We start from the raw sequence: 14,078 nt of genomic DNA on the forward strand, positions 1-14,078 counted from the left end.
GCGTCATTTTTTAGCGTAGACACCTACTTTGCGTTAATGATATGCAAGGTAGGCGTTCCCGTCTAAAAAATTGACTCCGAGGCATGTGCGCCGTATTTACACTCCCGGGCAAAATTCACGCCCGGGAGTGGGCGGGTCAAAAAAAATGACGTCCGGCCGCTTTTGCGCCATTTTTTAGCGCCTGGTCAGGGCAGGCGTTAAGGGACCTGTGGGCTCGGAAGGAGCCCAGAGGTGCCCTCCCAAGCCCCCAGGGACACCCCCTGCCACCCTTGCCCACCCCAGGAGGACACCCACGGCTGGAGGGACCCATCCCAGGGACATTAAGGTAAGTTCAGGTAAGTTTTTTTATTTTATTTTTGTGTGGCATAGGGGGGCCTGATTTGTGCCCCCCTACATGCCACTATGCCCAATGACCATGCCCAGGGGACATAAGTCCCCTGGGCATGGCTATTGGGCAAGGGGGCATGACTCCTGTCTTTGCTAAGACAGGAGTCATTTCAATGGGGGTTGGGAGTCGAAAAAAATGGCGCACATCGGGTTGAGGCGAAAAATTTGCCTCAGCCTGACTTGCCCCATTTTTTGGCGCCCAAGCTCCATATCCCCCTACGCCGGCGCTGCCTGGTGTACGTCGTTTTTTTTCACGCACACCAGGCAGCGCCGGCGACTAACGCCGGCTAACGTCATTGAATAAATACGACGCCCGCATGGCGCTTCAGAATGGCGTTATCCGGCGCTAATTTTTTTGACGCAAAACTGCGTTAGCGCAGTTTTGTGTCAAAAAGTATAAATATGGCCCCTTGTGTAGCAAAGCTGTGTGCGCAGGAAGCTTCTTTGAACCCAACTTAGAAATGCCTGAAGCACAGCACAGAGAGTTAGACAATTGTATCCCCCGCCCCTCCACCCCACAACCCCACCCCCCCTTCATGGGTTCTGAGTGCAAAAATCAATGGGTTGGGGAAAGCCAAGAATAATGCCCCGCCCCCTTTCTCCCACCCTCCCCTCCTCAGCGCCTTGAGACCCTCACAGGTGAGTAGCGTGCTTTACAAATTCCTGATTGATTGATTGATTGATTAACGACAAATGACACTGCCAAGTCCCCGATATGTGAAGAGAACAGTTTCCCGATTCTTTTAGCATAGTAGCGGAACACCTAGACGGGTTCTGCATATTCTTTAAAAGCGTCCCGAATGCCGAAATAACAGACAATAATGAAATTAAATTGTGTTATTTGTATTGTATTTGTGTTTTGTAGAAGGGATGTGTAGTGTGCTTAATAGGACCCATGTAGGGTTTACATAGTTGGTCGATGTGATATGTAGACATTTAAATTATTTTGATTAGGTAAATACATCAAATGGTTGATGTGTATGCTTTTTCTGATTTTGTTTTATTTTTTTATGAAAGATAAGTGGGGTTGTTTAACCCCTTGATTATTAGCTATAGATATTTTTGAATGCCTCTGGTGTATTTGTTTATGTGTTAGTGTTTGAGGTTTTTGAAAGGTCATTGTCAAAGAGTGGGAAATGTGGTGGGACTCCCCCACCACTAAAGATTATCCCATCTTTCCCGGCTTCCTTGTACACCACAAAATGAACTGTCCTGACCTACCCATTGGTCCTGTCATTGTTAGTCCATGTCCTAATGCTTGTGTTACAAATCCCACTCCCATCACAGACACAAGCATTATGACTGTGCTACAGGGCATCTTCATCTAAACTGCTGGTTCATGCAGGTGCGAGCATATTACACCCAGGAAGTGCTAGATGAGCCAAGCCTTGAAGGCGAGAAGATGGGGATGTCAAGTGAAGACATACCTTTTGTAAGTATCCTCCAAAATGTAAAGAGATGTTGGAGAAGGCCTTCATCTTCTTGGCATCTTCTTCAGCTCGCTTTCGGTTCTCCTCTTCCTCTTTTCGTGCTTTTTCCTCCTGTTGACAGGAGAGCATCATGCATAAATTCATAGATGTGCATATTAAGAAGCATGTGTAGGGGCCTAGCTTCATCAGTATGATTGGGGCGGGTAGTTAGCTTCAGATTTCCTGACAATCATGCTAACATATGATGTTAAATTACATTATACGAGAAGCAAGGTGCACGGGAAGGGCTTAAGAAGTAGTGGAAAGAGAGAAGAATGCAGATTGAGAGAGGAAAAGTGTGTGTGTGTGTTTTTTCTGTGTGCAAATATTCCTGGTGAAATCCGACAGACACCTCACCATACCCAACTGTAAGCATCTACACCCCACTATTTACCACAAAATACATTAATTAGGGGGGGTGTAACATCCCCCAAAGCTACGTCCCTGAGTATGTGGAATAAGGAGCAAACATGAACCATCATGCACACATGCGGTGTGATCATTAAGGACAGTTGTGATAAGAATCATAAAAGGAAAAATGCAGTATTGATCTAAACTGCCCCTGCTATTGCCATCTCTCTCAGGTGGCCGTTCCATCAAAGAGTCAACAGCTGAGTTAGTCAAGGTTTACTACATGATATACAGCCAGTTCAGGATTTCTGCTCTAGCGATAGGCTGAGGAATCCATGAGCACAGAGTAAGAACTCCATCTTTGGAGAGCACCACCCGTCTATATTGTATTATATCGTAATTCTATTTGTATAGCACTTACTACCCCTGATGAGGCATCTATGTGGTTATGGCTGCTAGCAAGCTACTCCGGAGACTATCATACAAAGCTGCAATGTTCAGACTACTCATCTGTGTTTATTGGTGGGGTGAAACATTGAGTGAGTCACATCACTGCTATGAAGGTAAGAGAACCGCCCATCAAACCCACAGACCACACTCTCGAGGATCAAGTCTAGCTTTGAGGCTGGATGCCAGCCACTCACCGCCAGCCGTGCCTGCCGCTCCTTCTCCCTCTCGGTCCGAATCCGCACCTGCTCTGCCCTCTCTGATCGCCGCTTCTCCTGCAGGAATCAACACACAGAACTGTGTAAAAGTAGGTCGAAGGCACCAGGCCTGGGTACACACTGTAGTAAAATAAGGGTTCTCTGAGTGGCAAAATGAGTCCCGTACTCATTGATGCGTATACAACTTCTTCTTGAAAAATGAATATAATATCGAACTTACGTTTAAAAGAAGTAATGAAAGTGAAAGATACTCTTGTTTTTGAAAAGCAATGTGATTACCTATAATCGTAGACCATTTATAGAACTGTACATAGGAGTTCAGTTATGAAAGTATTACTCCAATTGCTTTAATATGAACTGTAATCAAGCTGCAGGAGAAGCTGTTTCATGAAGTGTATTCCCGTAGTAGACCTTTAGGCAATACTTTAAGGCTCTTCATAAAGTTTAACGGGGCAGAAGGCATGTTCTAACAATACCTCAGAAAACAGAAAATTCAGCACTGAGTGAGTAAATGCAATATACTGTGCAGTTAAGGAAGTCAATTAATGGGGGGGGGGGGGAGTGGGAGCCTAGCCAGTCTTTCCCCCATTCCGTAGGTGATTCTGCAAGAGGAAAGGGCCCCTCAGCATGTGTTAGGATAGGTCAGCTGTTACCACGGGTATATTAGGTGTGGGGTCAAGCGGTGTGGGGTCAAGGACCAGCCTCTTTAGCTAACCTTTGTTTCACTGGATAGTGCAGAGTAGGTAGTTGCAAGGTATTTCTGTGGGATAAATACAATTGATTGTTATCAGTTAGGGAGCAAAGTGAAGCAGTCCGGGATGCTTTGCACAGTTTATGTATGGCTGGTTGAGACAATTTAATTGTGCCAAGGGTATTGAAGCAGACTGGGGTGGGCATGGCTCACCTGCAAAATCAGTAAGGGGAAGGGTGTGACCACGGCTGTCATTGCATTTTTGGGGTAGGCAGCGGTGCAAGACCCCGTGGCCCACTGTGAAACGGGTCAGCACGGAAGGGGAAAAGGTGTGTGGGGATGGCTTACTGCCCTAAGTGTGGCTCAACATCTGTGGCAGCACAAAGCGGGTAAGGTCTGCGGCCTCGCAGGGCCTGTAGTCAATTGGTGTGACTAAGGCTCTGTCACTGCCTCACACATTGCAGACAGGGCGTGGTAGCAAGAGGGGTCTTGGCAGGTCTATGTGTGCAGGCGTGGCTGGGCCTGATCATGTGATGATTGCAGTGAATTGTGCCAGCCAGCAGGGGACATCTGTACAGCAGCATAACACACACAGAGTGCTGACATTGCACCCAGGAGACCTCTGGAAGATGTAGGCCCAAGACAGCGTAATTCAAGGAGAGCTCCGCAAGTGTTCTCCAGGACAGTTAACTGGCAAGGAAGTTATGGTGAAAGCTCATCAAAGAGAGCGCCAAGATATTGAGGATAGAAGCTTTTTGATGGGGCATGAGGCTATACAGGTGAGAAATATTGAGAAGCAGTGGGAGCATATGTCTGAGGAAGGGAAGGTAAATGTCTGATGCAGCACTAGTGGGCCGGGGAGAGTGTCAGGAGGCTTTAGAGCTAAGAGCAGGTATCCTGGACAGTGGGTTTGGGTTACAGACAGGAAGGTAGAGGTTGAAGGTGGAGAAGGAGCTTGTGTTCGCCTGTGGGGACCATGGATCAAGGGACCCTCCAAGCTGGAGTGGTATGGAGGGGTTTGTTCCCATAATACCAGCAATGAAGTTGGTAATGATCAGTGGTCTCTGACAGGGTCCTACATGGCCCAGGTACACCAGCCAGGAGAGAGGAGACTGTGATTGGTGGCCTATCTGACATTGAGAGAGAAGACTTCATCAATGATCATGTCACCAAAAATGTGGCTGAATGGCAGGTGTATAATGGGAGGAGTTGATGATGGGGAGTGACAGGGAGTGAGTGAAAATGTGGGGAGTGAGGATGATGTTTGTCCATGGATTTTGATGATGAATGGGATGAGGTGGAAAAAGGGGGGATTGTTGAAAGTGGGGGGACAGTGGGAATGCTTGTAAAAAAAGAGAAAGTGGGGGGTGAGGCTGCAATAGTCGGGGCTTTGGTGCATTGAAGATGTCAGTAGAGGCAAGGCATCTCAAATGACACGACTGCAGGGAACTGTTTTTTGAACAGCACAGACATCAATGTACAGTAGTGAAAGAGGTGTGGAATTGATGGTCAGTTTGGGGCATAGGGGCATATGAGAGCAAAGGTTGTGAGATGAAAGCAGTGGGGTTGGTTCTGTGGTCATAGGTGACACATAGGAGGCTGGAGATTTTTCTACTGGAAAGCGTAGCGTAAGGAGACTATGGGAAAGGTTGGGAATAGGTTAAAAAACGTAAACAGCCATCTTCATCCCAAAAAGAATGCCAAAAAGACACAAAGGATGCAATAGATGGTGAGAAGTAAAAAGAGGAAGTAGCAGCATTGGATTAGGATCAGAAGCTACCCCATACTGGATTATCCATGTCTTTTGGAGCTCATTTATCCAAGAAAGCAACGAAGATTTGTAAAGGCAAGTTTGCTGATGTGTTCAAATTGCTACATAGAGAAAAGTAAGCCAAAGGGGATTCTAAGGAAGAGGAGTGGGAATTGGCCCATCACCTTAGAGTGCCCATTATTATTATTTGGACATCTGCATTTTTAATTTTTGCCAGTGTTCATTGTAAACGTTATCCAGAGATAGCAGTTGCATTGTTTTAATATATGAACATTGGGCACTAAGCACACATAGGTTTGGAAGGGCACGCATGGCACAGTTATGATGATGAATTCCGGGCCAGGGTGACCATTAATTCATACAAAAATCTGGATGAGGTGGAATCGGAGCTATGGTTGCAGTGAATGTCACAACCCATCTGGCACCAGCTGCACATATGGCTAGTGGCTTACTGCGGCATTATCACCCCTTTCTTGGGTGCCCCTTCTGGAGTGGGGAGGGATTCTTGGAGAGAAGACAACCTAGTCTACCCAGTGGAGACGGTTGGGAATTTAACAGGGGGCCTGTTACTGTTGATTGTGTATGTACAGCTATGAGTGTGGGGATAGGCACCTTCTTACGCAATGATTTGGGCAGATGCCATCAAGTGACCAAGGGAGGTATTTTAGTGGGAGGAGGCAGCAAAACCAACCTTAACATTAGGGCACCTACTCCAGTTATGGTGGAAAAAATATTCTGGTGGTTGGGTGGATATCCTGACGGGACGCTCCAAAGAGATTACAAAGGAGTTTGGTTTCAGACCGGGTTATCAAGACCCTAAACAGCAACATTGGAAAGATAATTTGAGATCAACAAAGGATCTTCCTGAGGTTGTGAGAGAAAAACTGAGCCAAGAAGTACAAGAAGGTAAAATTGCAGGCTCATTTTTTGAATGACCTCTACCTGATTTGATGATATCCGTACTGAGGGTGGTACCCAAGAAGGTGCCTGTGGAATATACTGATTCATTACTCATTGTGGCCTGCAGTAATGTCTGTTGAATATATTGCAGAAGGGGATGCATCTGTGCAGTATCACACAATGAATGATGCCATCAGGTTGTAGAGGCGGTGTTTTCCAGGGAATGGAATCAGCACAATGTGATGTGAAATCCACCTTTTGTATTTTGCCTGTTCATCCCGGTGTCCGCTTTTGGGAATCCAGTTTGATGGAACAATATATGCGGATCTAGTGTTGCCTATGGTCTATGCTATTTCCTGTTCTCTTTTTGATTGTTTCTGTATTTCCTTTGCAATGGGTGGTAATGAAGAAGACAGTTTCTAAGTCGATGAATCAAAATCTAGCTGATTTTCTTTTTTGTGGGAAAGAGTGGGTCAGATTAATGTGTAAGATTGTTGCATATCTTTCAGGATGTTGAGAATGAGTTGGGGTGCCCCTTGCTCCACAAAAGACTGCGAGGCCTAGTACGCTCTTGACTTTCCTTGGCATTGAACTGGATACACAAAGGATGGAGGCTAGATTACCAGCTGATAAGGTGAAAGAGATCATTGGTTTACTAGAAGAGGTGAGTGAGGCTGCAAATTGGAACTGAGAAAAGTGCAGCGCCTATCGGGTCATCTTAATTTTGCATGTAGGGTGGTGAGAGCAAGGAGAACGTTTTGTAGGAGGATTGGGTTGGCTATGAGCAGTGTTACTGCACCACTAAGTGAGGGTCACATTGGCATTAAGGGTGGATTTCAGAGTATGATAACATTTTCAGGATTGTTTAATTGGATTTAGCATGTTTTTGTTAACAAAAAGACATATTTGTATGTTTGTATCTTTTTGGACGCATCAGGTGCTTCAGGTTTGGGCCTGTTCTGGGGTGGAAGGTGATGTGCAGAGAAATGCCCAGGGCATTGGATAACACAGGGCAGAAGAATTGCTTTCCTAGAGTTATTTTCATTGTTGGTGGTATTAGAGGTGTGGGGAAAGGAGCTGGCTAATAGACAGGTTTTGTTTAATGTTGATAACATGACAGTGGTTTAGTTGGTCAACTAACAGAAGGTCCTTGATTTTAGGGTTCTGAGACTGCTAAGGAGATTTATGCTGGGTTGTTTGCATCATAACATCATGTTTAAGGCACAGCACGTCTGGTGGGTGTACAGAAGAGTGGAAGACAGAGTTGCCTCCAGACATCTGGGCTCTGAGGGAATGAGGGTTGTGAGTTAGGTGGAGCATTCAGTATCAAGTATTTGAAAGCATGGGTGGAGTTTCTCAAGAGTGGTTTCAGATAAAGATGGGGTGGTGAGAACAGTGTTCTGAAGTGTCAGGAGCTTGTTATACATTTTGTGTTGCCGTTAATGGATAAAGATTTATCAGTGGTGACCATTTCTGGAAAGTTAGTCAGCCTGTCTTTTTACAGTAAACTGTTTCCGGGTTATGACCCTGCCGAGGGCGAATTGGTGAGGAAAGTTCTGTTGGGTTGGTTCAAGTTTCGGGGGTAGATGGAGTTTGTGAGGGAGCCTGTTTCCTTTTCTTTGCTGATCAGGTTAACACAAGCTTTGGTAGTTTGTTGTTATGATGGTTTTGAAGTCCATATGTTTTGGTTTTGAAGTTCATGGTTTGGATGTTTTTTGGGCTTTTCCGGTTTCTGAACGTTTGGGCTCTTAAAAGTAGACATGGATTACCATTTCATAAGATTGTGATGGAGATTTGTTTGCGTTGATCAAAAATGTATCAAAAGTGTAACAGGCAGTAGATCATGCTACAGAACGGTGTGGTAGAGAATATTTGTCCTGTTGAGGCTTGACACAGGTACGTGGAGGATTGCCCTTGAAAGTAGAGACCAGTTTTTCGTCATGCAAGTGGTTGGTCAAACACAGAAGATCATTTGTTAGGCATTCTTAGGAAGGGTTTGGTTAATTTGGGTGTGGACACTAAGAGTTTTAGGATTAATTCATTTATTATTGGGGGCTGCTTCAGAAACAGCACTTTTGGGTTTGCAGAATGTAAATATTAAGCGGATTAGGAGATGCCTCTCCAGATGTGTTGAACGGTACTTATTGTTGGGGATGGGGATATAAGTTAATAGTGTTTGCTCTGTTTTCCTAACATTCCTCTTTTTTTGTAGGTTGTGTGAGAGGCCTGGCTGCTGACAAAATGGTGACTTGGATAGTTAGACATTCTCTAGTTAGATGGGCAGCTAAATTTGCATTTAGCCATCCTTGTGGCCATTCCTTAGGACTACTAAGCAGCAGGCATGAAATCAGTTTGCGGGGTAAGAGCAGAATGTGATGAGGGCAGCGTTTGTCCTTTCTGGCAGGGCTGTTTATAGGGAATGGATGTCCTGATCTTTTAACTGTCCATTTGGGGGAAAATGTGGTAATGTAGTTGTCAGGTTTGTCCCTGTTAAATCTATGAAGAAGCACTTGACAAGGGTTTGTCAGATTTGGGCAGGTATGTGAGTGGCCTGTACTGCATTTGTGCCCAGGAGGCATCAAATGATGCAATAAACACTCTGAAGTGCACAAAGCAAGGAGATAACTTAGCAGGCTGACAAAAGTTCTTTGTTCGGAAAGTGATCTAAAAGTTTTAGACTACAAGCACATCATGGAGGAGGATGCTAATTTATTTTGTGCTGATGTTGTACATTTATCACTGTTTGAGAACACTGGAAGGTTGGGATCTTCAGTGAAAACAATGGAGTGCTCTAGGCTTCTAATGGCCGATAGAACCCTAGGGCTCCAGCATTCCAATGTTGTTCACAGCTGTTGCTCTGAAAAAAGGCCTCACAGAGCCCGAGGGGATTTTATACTCCTTGAGCTCAGTGAGGCCTTTGTTTTAGTAATTAGAACATTCTGCCCTGTAAGGGCAGAATGTTCAAATAGCCTTATAGCCCACAGTAGCTGGTTATACTGGCTATTAAAGGTCCATTCCCTTGTTAAAGGCCCTCGCCTTTGACTCGGGCCTTTAACACTGGGACGGGTCTTTATTGGCTGGTAAAGCCCGCTATGGTGGCTCTAAGGCTATATTGTGCGCTATAGCTGCAGGAGCATCTGGCTAGGTTATGGGGAGAAAAAGTTTGGTGTAAAGAACTTTATTGTTGCAGAACTTGTTGCTTGATGACTCCTGTTGTGAGGAAGGATGGGGACATGAAAACTCCTTTGCAGGGTTTTCCTGGATGGCGGTAGCTGGGGGAATGGTGAGTCACAAGTGGGTGTATCTATCCCATAGGAGGTAGGGGGCACAGAGCAGGGCTTGGGGGACGAACCTTCGGGGACTGCTGCAGCACGTTAGGCTTGAGAAGTGGACGAGTTTTAAGTTATGCTTGGGGTGAGGTGGCTGTAGCAAGAATGAGCGTGAAATGCGAAACAGAAAAGGAAAGAGGGGTGTGTGAGAGTTCTTGGGAATTAATTTAGTATATAAGAAGGTAACTTACATGTATCATATGTTAATGGAGTTGATTTACTAGAGAGTTGTCCTAATAAAGTGGCATTATTGACAACACACAGTGGTTTGTGGTAAATGTATAATCTTGCACGATGTACCCTGTAGTGACTTAGCGCTCAATTTATATATTGGCAAAGAGAGAACTCTGTCACAACAGCAACAGAGTTCCCTCCCAACAACATAACAATTTAGGGCAGACTATAGTTTGACGATGACGGAGACTACTCTGTCTCCACCGTGGCCAAACTCCTCTGACAGCACAACAGCATAGGTTTGGAGGTTTGTTTGTATGTCCACCCACCTAATTTAGATGGGTGGACACAGAGCTGTTGTTCAGTGCCTGTCAAACCAAGAAAAACCTGGTGGTAAGGGGCACCTAAAAGTGCTCAGTGCCCCTCTCGTCATGAGAGGAATCTGCCATGGTAAAGGGGGGAGATTATTTTCAAAAAGAAATCTGACTTCGTTTGGAAAAAAAAAAAAGAATACGTTTTCTAAAGCTATCCATCAAGTTTACAATGGATTGGCAGGGACCGGATTGAATGCTTGAAGTGAATACTACGCAAGTGGACATTTCAGAATTTGATGAATGGCACCTCCATCAGGGCAACAGCGAAATTTGCTGAATCACCTTGTCGGATAACTGGCCGCCATCTGACCCGTAGTGATTTATAATTGCAGTTTCCAGGAACAAACCAGTTGCAATAACCACATTAAAGAACAATGATCATTTACATGAAATCAAACATAATTTCGGGATTTAACCCAGAAACTACTGCCTTTACCAGGGGATTCTACCATCTCCAGTTCTTCCTACTGCATCCTCTGTCATCAGGGGCTTTTTGGGGGTTTTTAAATAAACGAGCCATCCTGCTCTTGCCCAGCTCCATGCTGGCACACCATCCTTATGTTATTCGTACAACTGAAGCAATGAAAATGTACTTTGGATGGCATTGGAACCAGAAGAACCTTCTAGGTGTGGTTCGGAGGAACTCCTTACCTCTTGTCGCTTGCAGCTTGGCTATGGCTTCCTTCCATCCATAACGGATTAGTGACGTCTTGTGACGAAATGGCAGATTGCACGCGCGCTCTAGAAAGTTGACTGGTGTCACCATCATTCGCACTATAAGCACATACCATCACTGCACGACTGTGCCACCCCTACCACAGCAGAAACAGGCACTAGCGAAGATATTTGTTTTGAATTATATGATCAGTAGCATCTGCCTGTCGTATTAAAGACTTTAAAGTACCCTCCGGGGGCTCCCTATTCCGCCTCTGGATTCATTTTGCTGGCATTGCTACACTATTGTAATTTCCATCTGCCCCGAGGCTAAAACAAAATCTACACTGATCTCTTATGACAGAAGGAAGACAGGTCTGCTTCTGTTACTCAGCTACTGGATTCCCTAACAGGTCACAAGGACACACTGCACACATTTTGCAGTCGGCAGTTTTTTGTTCCTGAATAAAGACAAAAACACGAAGACCATCATTGCTAGTACTGTGGTAAACTCCGATAAACTCCGATGTATGCGTAAACAGGACTTCAGACACAATCTGGGATTCTAATTTCTGCAGTAATTACTGCAAATATTTCACACTCACCATTTTCCCAGGACACATTTCTTTAGTTAGAACCTGGGGAAACTGTCCAGGTGAAAATATTACAAACATGCTAAACCCGCTCTTATTGGTATGAAAAACATAAACAGCCGAGGTTATGCTAATTTTGCCCTGCATCACTCAGAGTAGGTGAGACTCACTTCACATGGTAAATAGCCCCTTCTTAATCCGCAATAGTACTTGTCAGGCGCAGTAATCACCGCCCAGTGTCTGCAGAACTCGGTACAAGAATTATTTTTGCCAACACTGTGTTACTACGAGCCCCGTGGGACCTCTTCCATACCAGGTTTGAACCACGGCGCTACTCCCATTGTATCCTTCTATTCACCACATTGCAGCTGGGGGTGGGGGGCTGTTGCAGGCTCTAGCACACAGGGGGCCAGATGTAGCAAGCATTTTGCATGGTGCAAACTGTGAAAATCGCAGTTTGCGCCATGCAAAATGCCCATCGCGATGCACATTCACAAGTTGCGAGTCGGTACTGACTCGCAAATTGTGAATGCAAGTCGCAAATAGGAAGGGGGTGTCCCCTTCCTATTTGCGACTCGCATCGCTATGCTAAATTGCTTTGTGACCGCGAATGCGGTCGCAAAGCAATTCGCAGTAACCACCAGTGTCACACTGGTGGTAACCCATTCGCAAAAGAGAAGGGGTCCCAATGGGACCCCTTCCCCTTTGTGAATGTTGCTCAGAATGTTTTTTCAGAGCAAGCAGTAGTCGAATGGACGACTGCCTACACTGAAAAAACGAAACCAAATGGTTTTGGTATTTTTTTTATTTTGCAACTCGTTTTCCTTTAAGGAAAACGGGCTGCAAAATAAAAAAAAAACTGCTTAATTTAAAAAGCAGTCACAGACATGGAGGTCTGCTGTCTTCAGCAGGCCACCATCCCTGTGAGTGCAGGGAATCGCTATGGGGTCGCAAAATGCGACCCTGAGACACCATTCTGCATATGCTTTTGCGACTCGGAAATTGCGAGTCGCACCGACTCGCAATTTCAGAATCGCAAAAGCATATCTTGCTACATCTGGCCCAGGATGTACTCTCTGATCTGAAAGGAGGGGCATGGCTCAATTTCTTCATAAAAGTACGTTTTTAAGGAAAGATCATTTCTTACAATCCTCTCCGTGAGCTCAATGAGTTCCTCCTCTTCCTTTTTGCGGTTCACAAAGTGCGCCTCGATCAGGGTCTGCAGCTCATTCAGGTCTTTCTCCATGCGCTTGCGGTGAATGTCCTACAGGTGAACACATAAGCAGAGGTCACAACAAAGTGCGAGTACTGTGCATCTATCTGTCCCTCGGTGACTCCGCATCCTTCCCCCTGACCCACAAACACGCACAAGCCAACTTAACCTGAACGAACTTTCAATGTAGAGCTCCAGATATTCTCTAGCTGAGGTGAAGCTTCCGGAACCGAAATTATGAGGTAGCTTTAAAGTCAGTCTCATCATAAGTTCATAATAATAACTCTTGAGATCCACTCTAGATATTATCCTATTCTGTACCTTTTACTTTATGTATGCCATAACACAGACGTATGTGACACAAGAGAACAGACAACACTTAAGGCCGATTTATGAGCTCTGGAAGTAGCACAACAGGAGTATTTTCTACATTGTCTTACACACCATTGTGAGATGGGCCGAAACATCAAACTCCTTTTAATAAAAGTGCAAAGAGGGCACAATCCCTTCTATTTCAAACTCTATGTGGATATTCCCCGAATATTCATCAATCACAGAGGAAGGGAAGGAGGTGACACCATGATATATCCTCCCACATAAATCAGACATTACAAAAATACACAATGATCAGTGCAAGGATGCCTAATTCAGGCATAAACAAGCGTTTAAAAGGTTCATTAAAAATATCGAAACCCTAAATATCATGATACAAAAATATTGTGTCAAAAATATCAAACACAAAATATGGTTTTCCTATAAATATAATGGTAAGTACAAAAATATCGAAAATAAATATTGTTTTACACTAATATAAGAAATATATAAACTATATTGTTTTCTAAGAGATATATAATTAAAAATAGTAATCATTAAATATTAGCATGTAACATTAATATAAAGCAATATAATGTAAATTAAACACAGTTAAGTTATATAATATATATATATATAAATATATACTTATTTAAATAAATGCACACACACATATGTGTTTATTTAAACATATATAATGTAAAACTATTATTAAAAAATAGTTTAAATTCATATTATAATTTACTATTTTGTTTAAATGTAATAATAAAAAATGCATACATATATATATGTATGTACAAAAAAATAAAAACCATAACAATTAAACTGGAAAACAATAAAAAAAAGTATCCCAATTTAATTATACATAAAAAAGTAAACAATATAAAAGAAAACGATCTACTAAAAATTTATTATGTATTACAAACATTACTAATTAAAATATAATTTAAAATACACAGAATCATAACAATAATACCATTTTAAACAATATAAACAAAACTATACATTTTTAGGAATAATACGTATACTGTTCCCACTCCAGTCTATGCAACAGTAGGGAAAGTGTTTGACACAAGAGGGGTAAAATTCACTATTCCCACTCCAGGCTGTGAAACAGATGGGAAGGCGTTTGACACAACAGGGGTAAAATGTAATATTCCCACTCCAGTCTGTGCAACAGTAGGGAAATCGTTGG

General features: G+C 43.7%; 1 protein-coding gene across 2 annotated transcripts in view; it reads right to left on the bottom strand.

Annotated features, from left to right (window-relative positions):
* TNNT2 (troponin T2, cardiac type) overlaps positions 1-14,078 on the bottom strand; it is an 85,772-nt gene that overhangs the window by 13,917 nt on the left and 57,777 nt on the right. For both annotated transcript variants that reach the window (XM_069238900.1, XM_069238899.1), the window contains exons 9-11: positions 12,506-12,622; positions 2,852-2,929; positions 1,815-1,928 (exon numbers count right to left, since the gene is read on the bottom strand). In XM_069238900.1, the coding sequence (XP_069095001.1) occupies positions 1,815-1,928; positions 2,852-2,929; positions 12,506-12,622 (309 nt within the window). The remainder of the gene's footprint in view (positions 1-1,814; positions 1,929-2,851; positions 2,930-12,505; positions 12,623-14,078) is intronic.

The sequence above is a fragment of the Pleurodeles waltl genome, chromosome 6, assembly GCF_031143425.1.
Source record: "Pleurodeles waltl isolate 20211129_DDA chromosome 6, aPleWal1.hap1.20221129, whole genome shotgun sequence".
NCBI classification, from domain to species: Eukaryota; Metazoa; Chordata; class Amphibia; order Caudata; family Salamandridae; genus Pleurodeles; species Pleurodeles waltl.